General features: G+C 40.4%; 1 protein-coding gene across 2 annotated transcripts in view; it reads left to right on the forward strand.

Annotated features, from left to right (window-relative positions):
• Nucleotides 1–9,014, forward strand: part of LOC125411803 (vomeronasal type-2 receptor 116-like) — a 46,106-nt gene extending 37,092 nt beyond the window's left edge. The window contains exons 5-6 of one of the 2 annotated variants that reach the window (XM_048452155.3): nucleotides 1,940–2,063; nucleotides 8,110–9,014. In XM_048452155.3, coding sequence (XP_048308112.3) covers nucleotides 1,940–2,063; nucleotides 8,110–9,014 — 1,029 coding nt within the window. The remainder of the gene's footprint in view (nucleotides 1–1,939; nucleotides 2,064–8,109) is intronic. The other variant, XM_087910139.1, reaches the window with a different exon arrangement.
• Nucleotides 9,015–10,465: the final 1,451 nt, after the last annotated feature.

The raw sequence follows: 10,465 nt of genomic DNA on the forward strand, positions 1-10,465 counted from the left end.
ACTCTAATTAACCCAATTAAAAAATGGGGTACTGAACTGAACAGAGAATTCACAACAGCTGAACTTCGAATGGCCAAAAGACACTTAAGGTCATGCTCAACCTCCTTAGCGATCAGGGAAATGCAAATCAAAACAACTTTGAGATACCATCTTACACCTGTCAGAATAGCTAAACTCAAAAACACCAATGATAGCCTATGCTGGAGAGGATGTGGAGTGAGGGGAACACTCATCCATTGTTGGTGGAAATGCAAACTTGTGCAGCCACTGTGGAAATCAGTGTGGCGGTTTCTCAGGAAACTGGGAGTCAACCTACCTCAAGAGGTTGGAGAGAAGGGAGAGGGGGAGGATTGGGGATGGCTTGGGGGAGTGGAATGGGGGGAGGGAGGAAGGATGGATGTGGAAGCCGGGAGGTGTGTATCTCAACTAAGGGAGCCATTTTGGGGTTTACAAGACTTGATTCTGGAGGGGTTCCCAGGCCCAAGGAGAGGTTCCCAGATTGTTCCCTGGGGAGGAATTCTTGTATTGGTGCTTTCTCATCTCTTCCTCTAATGTTCACCAAATATTGGTCTCCACAGAGCTCTCAGGGAATGGCAGGTTGGAGGCGGGGTGGATTGATGTCTAGCAAGCCAGCTCCCTGCTTTTGGCTAGGGATCCCGAAGGGACCTGGGGAGAAGTTCCCCTGGCTTTTCTCCCACGTGGAGGTTTTAGGGTGTGGGTGGTTTGGGGTCCCAGGGCCACTGCTGACTCACCTCTAATGTCCACCAAGTTTTGGTCTCCACAGAACTTGCAGGGAATGGCGGGTTGGGGGCGGGGTGGATTGACGGCTTGAAAGCCAGCTCTCTGCTGGCGGCTAGGGATGCAGTAGGGACTTGGGAGAACATGAAGGAGCCCATGCACAGGAGACAATGTGATTTTGACACAGAACTCAATATTGAACAAAGTATGCAGAGTGAGAACCCAACCATTGGCAGCTCTCTGAAGCAGTTTATAGAGCTCTATCACCAGGTTTTTGAGTATACAAAGGTTTTTATTTTAGTATTTAAGAAATCCCCCAATTAACTTTAAAATAATCTAAACTTTATTCAGATTGCCTTTGCAGTCTTTGTAAAGCACTTCACATCAGGAAACACTCCACCTTCTAGCTCAATACACATCAGTTCAGCACGTCCTCACCACAGATGCACAATGCTCTTCCTATTTAGCTCTGTTTCTCTTTACACTCTGTCATGCTTTGCTGTGATATTTTTGGAGTTCATGTGTGCTATCTGCTATTTTAAGAGCTATTGCCCCTGTTTCAGGTGTCCATTTATCCTAGCTTTTGGTGCTGTTGCTGTGATTAAACACTAACCATAGTCAAGTTGAGAAGCAGGTTTGATTTAGCTTGTGGGTTACAGTAAAGGGATGACAAGGCAGGAATCTGTAGTCTGCAACTAAAGCATAGAGCATGAAGGAACACTGCTTACTGGTTTTCTATGCTTGAGCTCTCATACAGCACAGACAAGGGACAGCACTGTCCTCAGTGGGCTGAGCAGTCCTATATCAATTACCTATTAATAAAATGCTTAAATAATTTGATAGTAGGCTAAAACAATGGAGAGAAATATTCTAGCTAAAGTTCCCTCTAATTTTGTAATGTACTTTCTGTCAAAGTAACGAAAATTAAATAAAAAAAGCGGTTTGCAAGCTCCATGGTGTTTGCCCACAGCAAATAAACCATTCTTCTTCCTAAATTTCTAGGATTGAGAAGCTACTCAACTTTACATCAGTTTGTTTGTATGCATTCACGTGCTTGGTGTTATAAAACTCATTATGTTTAATGTGGTTACTCATTTGGTGCAAGTAAAAAACTTACTGGTATTTCAACATGAGAATATGATATTGTTATAGAAGGAGTAGATCAAACTCCTGATACCAGCATGCGCCTGATTTCCTTCAGATGCCACCTTCTGTGTGCAATGCTGATTGTGGTCCTGGATTCAGAAAATTCTCACAGGAGGGAATGGCAGACTGCTGTTTTGATTGCAGCCCCTGCCCACAAAATGAAGTTTCTAATGAGACAAGTGAGTATTTTCTTCTGAGATAAATACCTGAGTACATTCACAGAGATCTAACAGAGATGGACATTAGGGAAAGAGGAAGGCATTTGTCTGTCCTCAGAGGTGATGGAATCAAAAGGGAGAGCTTTTTAATGCTAAGTATGTACAGATGTTTCTACCTTCAGGATAGGGTTACTGCTTCTTATGAACAAGACTCAGGGATAAAGCATCCCTACTGCCAGACGGGGACAAAACTGAAGACATTTATTCTATTTTATTTAATATATTTTGCATTAAAAAGACAAAAATTGTATTTATATAACTCTCTTCTCACATTCTCACCCTACTACATCCCCCACATAAATGAAATCACTCTCATATTACTTTTACACATACATATATGTAAATACACACACACATACACACACACATACTCACATGGCTTACTAATTCTGAAGGGACTCTAGCCTTCCAGAGCATGACAATTATGATTGTAACAAGCCCTGTTTCCCCCGATTCCTTTGCCTTGCTAAAATCCATTAGATTACAATGATAGTTTGAACAGTGATAGTAATTGGCCTTATTAGGAGCTATGGCCTTGTTGAAATAGTTGTGGTCTTAATACAAGAAGTTTCATAGTGGAGACAGACTTTGAGGTCTCAATTATGATGTTTACTTTCTGTTGCCTATGGATCAAAGATGTAAATATTCAGTTCTTTCTCCAGTCTGCATACCAGCATGTCCCAGCATGATGATAATAGACTGAATCTCTAAACTATAAGACACCAAATTAAATGTTTCCCTTTCTAAGAACTAGTGTGGTCATGGTTTCTCTTCATAGCAATAGAAACTTTAACAAGGCTACTGTATTCCTAAACCTAGTCACCAAGATACATACCGTTTTTGGTCACTTCTTTCTGTGAGCCTTACTATCAAAGACCAAAAGACAAGCTATCAATGTGCTTAATTTCAACTAGCAAAAACTCCCTTGTGGTTGTCATAATTAACCTGTCCAATCAAAATTAAGTGATTTGTCCTAACATGGGATTTCCCCTTTATCTTTATAAACTGATATAGTCCTATAGACTACTGTCTCCTCTCTATCCAGAGACAGTTCTCTGTCCTCCCTGGTCAAAAACCACATCATCTTCTCTCTTGTTTCTTTCCCCTTTTCCTCCATTTTCTATTTCCTATCTTTTCCTCTTATTCCCTACCAGTTGTCCTCTGGGGCAAATAATTTTCCTTTTGGTTGAGAACTTGGACTTGGAGTGTTATGTGTTGACTCCAAGGATCCCTACATATTCCGTTTAGTGTTGTTTCTATGCCAATGTGTTGTGACTGGTGAATTCAAACTAGAAAATGTGTAGTATGAGGCTGCTTGCTTGTTTCCCAACCGCCCAGCAGCTCAGACCCAAAATGATCACATAGAAACAATAGTAATTAAATCACTACTTGGCCCATTAGCACTAGCTCCTTATTGGCTAACTTTTACATCTTTATTTAACCAAGTTCTATTAATCTGTGTATTGCGACATGGTTGTGGCTTACTTGGTAAAGTTTTATCAGCTGTCTGTCTCTGACAGGGCTAAATGGCTTCTCCTTGACTCTGCCATCTTTCTCTCAACATTCAGTAGTTTTTCTCACCTACCTAAGTTCTGCCTTGTCCAGGCTTAAGACAGTTTCTTTATTAACAAATGGTATTCACAGCATACAGAGGGGAATCCCACATCATCTCTTTTTTTCTGTTTAATAAAAAGGAAGGTTTTAACTTTAACATAGCAAAGTTACATAAAACAGTTATCAAACAAGAATTATAGTTACAATATTTATATCTATTTTGTCTTTTATCATAACTAAGGAAAACTATTACTATATATTATCCAACTCCATCAAAAACTCCATAAAAATATATTACCTATGTAAACAGGAAATTCATTGTAAGCAACTCTCTGTGTATATTCCATCTTTATGTGGTTTATTTGTTTTTGCTCTATTACTTCTTAATATTTATTTTATTGTCTTTACTCCTTTAATCTAGGACTGTCTGTACTCTGTCTCTGTAAAGACTTTCTTTTTTTAAAAAAGCCATTTATTTCTTTTTATAACTCTCTATACTCTTTTTCTTCTCTCTCCCAAACCTACATACATTTATCTATTACTGTGACACATTTAGAGGTCTTTTTAATCTGAATTTGTCCTTACGGTGCATCTGTAATCCTTTTCAGACCATAGCTGCTTCTTTTTAAAGTGAGCATGGTTAGGGACAACACCGCCCTGCGTGCTTGCTCCACCCAGTCCAACATACCCGAGGCATGTTTGTTGCCTCTGAGAGTCAAGCACATTGCTCCATTTTTAGGCACACAGTGGGTCTATGTCTCCATTAAGAAAGCTGTATCGCTCTGCTCACAGACTCCATTTAAATGCTCTGTAGCCAGACCTTTGCTTCTAACAAACAGAGACCACCTGAGAAAATTCTTAATTTTTTTTTTTTTTTGTGTGTGTGTTTAGAATTCTTTCTCAGGATTTACATGGATTTACTTGACCACATTGACAGGTCATTTTTAGTATGAGGCTGCTTGTTTGTTTCCCAACTTCTCAGATATAACCATCCAGAAACTGTATTAATTAAATCACTGCTTGGCCCATTAGCTCTAGCTTCTTATTGGCTAACTTTTATATCTTAATTTAACCCGTTTCTATTAATCTGTGTATTGCCATGTGGCTGTGGCTTACCAGGTAAAGTTATATCCAGCATCTTTCTCTGGCAGGGCTACATGGCTTCTCCTTGACTTTGCCTTCTTTCTCTCAGCATTCAGTTTAGTTTTCCCCATCTACCTCAGTTCTGCCTTATATAGGCCTAAGACATTTTCTTTATTAACAAATGGTATTCACAGTGTACAGAGGGAAATCCTATATCAAAAACATATCACGATTAGTTCCAATAGAAGACACAGTCTCTATCTATTTCAGGCAGAGTATTCATACAACAGATAGAATGATATCAGGAGGCACTGCAATCATGGCTTTTGAGACTTCCAAATGCACTCTACGACATGTAATGATTAAGTTTTTAACCTCTGTCAATTCACCAGTTTAAATCATTTTATCATAGAATTCATAATATACTGTAAATATTTGTGCTTTGTAGATAGGAGTTTCTGTCCTACCAGGTCCCACAGCCATTCAGTCTCAATAAAACACACAGAGACTTATATTAATGATAAACTGGTTGGCCTATTATCTCAGGCTTATTATTAACTAGTTCTTACAACTTAATTTAACGCATAATTTTTGTCTATGTTTGTTTTGTTTTGCTTTGGAGCCTGGCCTGGAACTAGCTTCTGTGGACCAGACTGTCCTTGAACTCACAGAGATCTGCCTGCCTCTGCCTCCCAAGTGCTAAGGTTAAAGGAGTATGTAACTATTGTCTGGCCCATTAACTATGTCTAGCCATGTGGCTTGGTATCTCACTCAGTGAGTCATTCTTATGTTGCTTCCTCTGTGTCTGGCTGGTGATTGCAAACTGAGCCTTTCCTCTTCCCAGAATTCTCCTAGCTCTGTTGCCCCACCTATACTTCCTGCCTGGCTACTGGCCAATCAGTGTTTTAAACTAAAACAAGTGACAAATCTTTACAGGGTACATGAGCATTATCTAACAGCAATTTCTTTTTTTTTCTTTTCAAAATAAGATCTCTGAATCTAATCTTTTTAAAAAATTTTTTCTTGATCATTATCCTTAACAACTTATAACTAACATTCTCAACAAAGACAAATATCCATAATCCATTTTTGGGGAATGTGGGTGTAGTTTTTTATGCTATTTCCTGCTGATTAGGGTCACTGATGATCTCATGGGAACCCAAAGAAAAATTAGGATAATGGTAATGTCCTCACAGGAATATTTTGTGAGGCAGGATTATCTCAGATAGCAGTCTTGAGGCTGTTCTGGTTGTAGAACTCACAGGAAACTGAAACATAGGTGCTCTGAAACTTGTGATCATCATGTTCATCAATTCCTATAGGAGATTCTTCAGGATTTCTTTCTCAATCAAACCTGATTTTTCTTAACCGAGAATGGACCCACAACCTGTCATTTTCTGTGTAAGCTAAAGCAAAACCTCTTCTTCAAAGTAACATATCTTTTGCCTTAAATTTTGAATTTAAGGCATTTTCAAAATATATAGGCTGGATTCATTCAGCAAAATTTATAATCAAATGTCTTTTAGTAGCTGTTGTTCCTTCCTCACCAATCAAAAAATTTAAAAACAGCACAATAGCACACAGTATCCAGATTCTTTGTATATTTTCCATCTTTACATAGCTTCTTCTTTTTTACTCTATTTATTTAATCTTTATTTTTAATTTTCAGTGTTTTAAGACAAGTTTTTCTCTGTGTATCTTTGGCTGTTTTGGAACTCACAGAGCTCAACCTGCTTCTGCCTCCCAAGTGCTGAGATTAAAGTCATGTACCACCATACCCAACTACTCTATTGTGTCCTTCCTGGTCCTGCAGCCATTCGGTCCCCCCCAAAAAACCACACAGAGGCTTACATTGATTATAAACTAGTTGGCCTATTAGCTCACTCTTCTTATTAACTCTTATATCTTAAATTAACCCATAATTCTTGTCTGTGTTAGCCACATGACTTGGTCCCTTTTATTAATGAGGCATTCTCATCTTGCTTCTTTTGTGTCTGGGTGTTGACTTCAGTCTGGGCCTTTCCTCTTCCCAGAATTCTCCTGTTATGGTCACCCTGACTATACTTCCTGCCTGGCTATTGGTCAATCAGCATTTTATTAGGCCACTACATGTGACAAACCTTTACAGGGTACAAGACCATTGTCCCACAGCACTATTGCTTTTTTTGAAGGACTTTCTCTATCATTTTTCTTTCCTCTCCCAAGCCTATACACATTTCTAAACACACTGCAAATCATTTAGAGTTTTTTTTCTCATCTTAAACTATCTTTACTGTATATCTCTCTTTTACTGACCTCATGAGTCCTTAATTTATCAAACAACATGGCTAGGATTAAAGATGCTACTTTGATGACTGGATCTACCTCATTCCTTGGTTTCCTGAGAGTCAAACTTCATGGTGGAGGTACTGACAGAAGCCTAGTTTTTTTTAACCATAATTCTGTGGTGTTTCTAGTTCCATACCATCAACAAGAAGCATTCTGGTGGCTACTCATCAACACTATTAAAGTGTATGGTGGTAGGGTCTCTTAAAAGAGCTGCAAGGTTTCTGCTAATGCTGAGTCAGGAAGCCTTTCTTAAAGTAGCTATGCCTCTGCTCTCCTCTAGCAAACAGAGCCTACCTGAGACAATGCTGCTACCAAGAATCTGTGCTTGAATTTCTTTTTTTGTCTATCTATAATCCTTTATTTCTAAGGCTTTCTCAGGTTTTATATGGAAAATCTTGCCAAACATTGGATGTCATTTATAGATGGAAGTTTCTGTCCTGCCCAGTCCTACAGCTGTTCAGTCCCAACAAAACAGAGAGGCTTACTGTAATTATAAACTGGTTAGCTGATTAGCTCAGGCTTATCTTTTACTAGCTCTCACAACTAAAATTAACCCATACTTCTTACCAATGTTTAGCCATATGACTTAGTATCTTACTCAGCAAGGCATTCTCATCTTGCTTCCTCTGCATCTGGCTGCTAACTGAAGACTGAACCTTTCCTCTTCCTAGAATTCTAATCATGTTGCCCCCCCCTACTACCTGCCTGGCTACTTGACCAATCAGTGTTTTATTAAACCATTTCAAGGGACAAATCTTTACAGAGTACAAGAGTATATCCCACAGCAGTGCTTTTTGATAACATAACAAATGACATCATCAACAAATAATTAAATAGGAAATATAGTTATTGTTTGATTCATTGCCCATAATGATAAGAAATGTATATTATGAAATGGAAGCATTGCTATGCAGCAGTATCCTTCAACTACATCATGAGCAACAAATACAAATATTGCAATGTTTCTTCAACAAAATTAATTGAAATATCTTGTCAATAAATGGTTTAAGTTGCACCAATCATGCTATCTGTTCTCCATCAGATGTGGATAAATGTGTGAGGTGTCCAGAGGACCAGTATGCCAACAGAGTACAGAACCAGTGCATTCCAAAATCTGTGGTCTTTCTGAACTACAAAGACCCTGTGGGGATGACTCTTGCTTTAATGGCCTTTTGCTTCTCTACATTCACAGCTGTGATTCTTGGGGTGTTTGTGCAACATCGTGACACTCCCATTGTGAAGGCCAACAACCGGAATCTCACCTACATCTTGCTCATCTCACTCATCTTTTGTTTCCTCTGTACTTTGCTCTTCATTGGGTATCCCAACTCAGCTATCTGTATCTTACAGCAAGTCACATTTGGAGTTGTATTCACTGTGGCTGTTTCTACCGTGTTGGCCAAAACAGTGACTGTGCTGCTGGCTTTCAAAGTCACAGCCCCTGGAAAAAGGAAAAGGTCCTTCCTGCTTTCAGGGGCACCTAACTACATCATTGTCATCTGTACCCTCATCCAAATTATTCTCTGTGTAATCTGGCTTCAATTTTCTCCTCCCTTTATTGACCATGATGTACACTCTGAGCATGACCAAATCATCATTGTGTGCAACAAGGGATCAGAGACTGCATTCTACTGTGTCTTGGGATACCATGGCTCCCTTGCCTTAGCAAGCTTCATTGTGGCTTTCTTGTCCAGGAATCTCCCTGATACATTCAATGAAGCCAAGTTGCTTACCTTCAGCATGCTGTTGTTCTGCAGTGTCTGGGTCACATTTATCCCAGTCTACCATAGCACCAAGGGCAAGGTCATGGTGGTTGTGGAGGTCTTATCCATTCTGATTTCCAGTGCAGGCCTACTGGGATGCATCTTTGTCCCCAAGTGCTACATAATTTTGTTAAGACCAGAGAGAAATTCTCTTCAAAAATTAAGGGAAAAAACATCTTTCTGAACACACATCTCGTAAATTGTAACTGACAGCTGTAGTGTTGATGCAGATCCACATATTACAATAAAATGCAAGATGCATGTATCAGCTAGTGATTGCTATTGTTTCTACTTATGATAATGCACAGAAGTATCATGCATACTTCTTTTTTTCCCTCAAAGTTTATTAAAATACAAAAGTCTCCATTTCTGCCCCTCCTCCCAACCCCCTCCCACTCTCCTCACTCCCTCCCCTCCTCCCTCTTCATCCCCAAGAGCAGTCAGGGTCTCGTGCCCTGTAGGTAGTTCAAACTCCTCGCCCCTCCCTCCAAGTCCAGGAAGGTGAGCATCCAAACAGACTGGATTCCAAAAATCCAGTATATGCAGAGGAAACAAGTCCTAGTGTCATTGTCAATGGCTTTTCAGAAAGACTCCAGGCCAGCCACATTCAGAGAATCCGGCCTCATTCAGAAAATCTGGCTGTATCACATGCTCGCTCAGTCCCAGTCAACTGGCCTTGGTAAACTCTCATTAGATCCGTCCCCTTGTCAGTCCCCTTATCACCCACCTTATCAGTAGGTGATAGCATCCCTCGCAGTCCTTATTTCCTTTTTCATTTTCTTCCTCCTTCTGCTCCTCATTTGGACCTTGGGGGGCTCAGTCCAGTGCTCCAATGTGGGTCTCCGTCTGTATCGCCATCCATCGCCAGATGAAGGATCTATGGTGATAAGCAAAATATTCATCCAGCTTGGGGGCTGGATCCAGTGATTGTCTGGAATGCTCTCACTCACACTGATATTGCTATTGGGGTTATCTGTTTCTGAATTCTCTGCCACTTTACGCAGCAACCCCACATACAGCACACTGCCACTTGACAATTGTTGCTTGGGCTGTCTTCTGGTAATGAGGAAGTGCCCCAAGTCTGGCTGCAGATGCTGCAAAAGTCATGAGGGATCCCTACAATGGGCAACTATTCTGTTATAAAGAGCTCACCCAAGTCAGGGATTAAGGCCTCCTGTAGACGGGTAAGAGCCTCTATCCAGGAAGTCCTAAGGCAGGGGCTCTCCTATTTTTAAAATTAAAAGGGGGGAATTGTTGAGTTCCTTGATCTCAGGATGTTTACCCCTAAGCCATGTGAGTTACAGTGATGAGCTTCCTGCTTTTGCTGGCTCAGCCTCCCTTGCTGAGGGCTATATATACTATGTAAGAAAGTGGAATAAAGGCTTGTCTGCAGAACCTGAAGTGTGCTGTGTGTTAATCCCGATGTCCCTCACTCAGAGGAACTACAGCTGCCATGCTGGCACAGCAAAGTGGAGGTCCCACCGAGATCTGAGAAAGAAGGAGTAGCGGACAGGGTTTTCCTAGGCTGTCAGGAAACCCTGACTGCCCTTAGGGACGAAGAGGGAGGAGGAGAGGGAGTGGGGGAAGTGGGAGGGTGTTGGAAACTTTTATAATTTAATAAAATTACTTTCAAAA

Source organism: Myodes glareolus, chromosome 1 (assembly GCF_982192425.1).
Source record: "Myodes glareolus chromosome 1, mMyoGla1.1, whole genome shotgun sequence".
Taxonomy (NCBI): Eukaryota; Metazoa; Chordata; class Mammalia; order Rodentia; family Cricetidae; genus Myodes; species Myodes glareolus.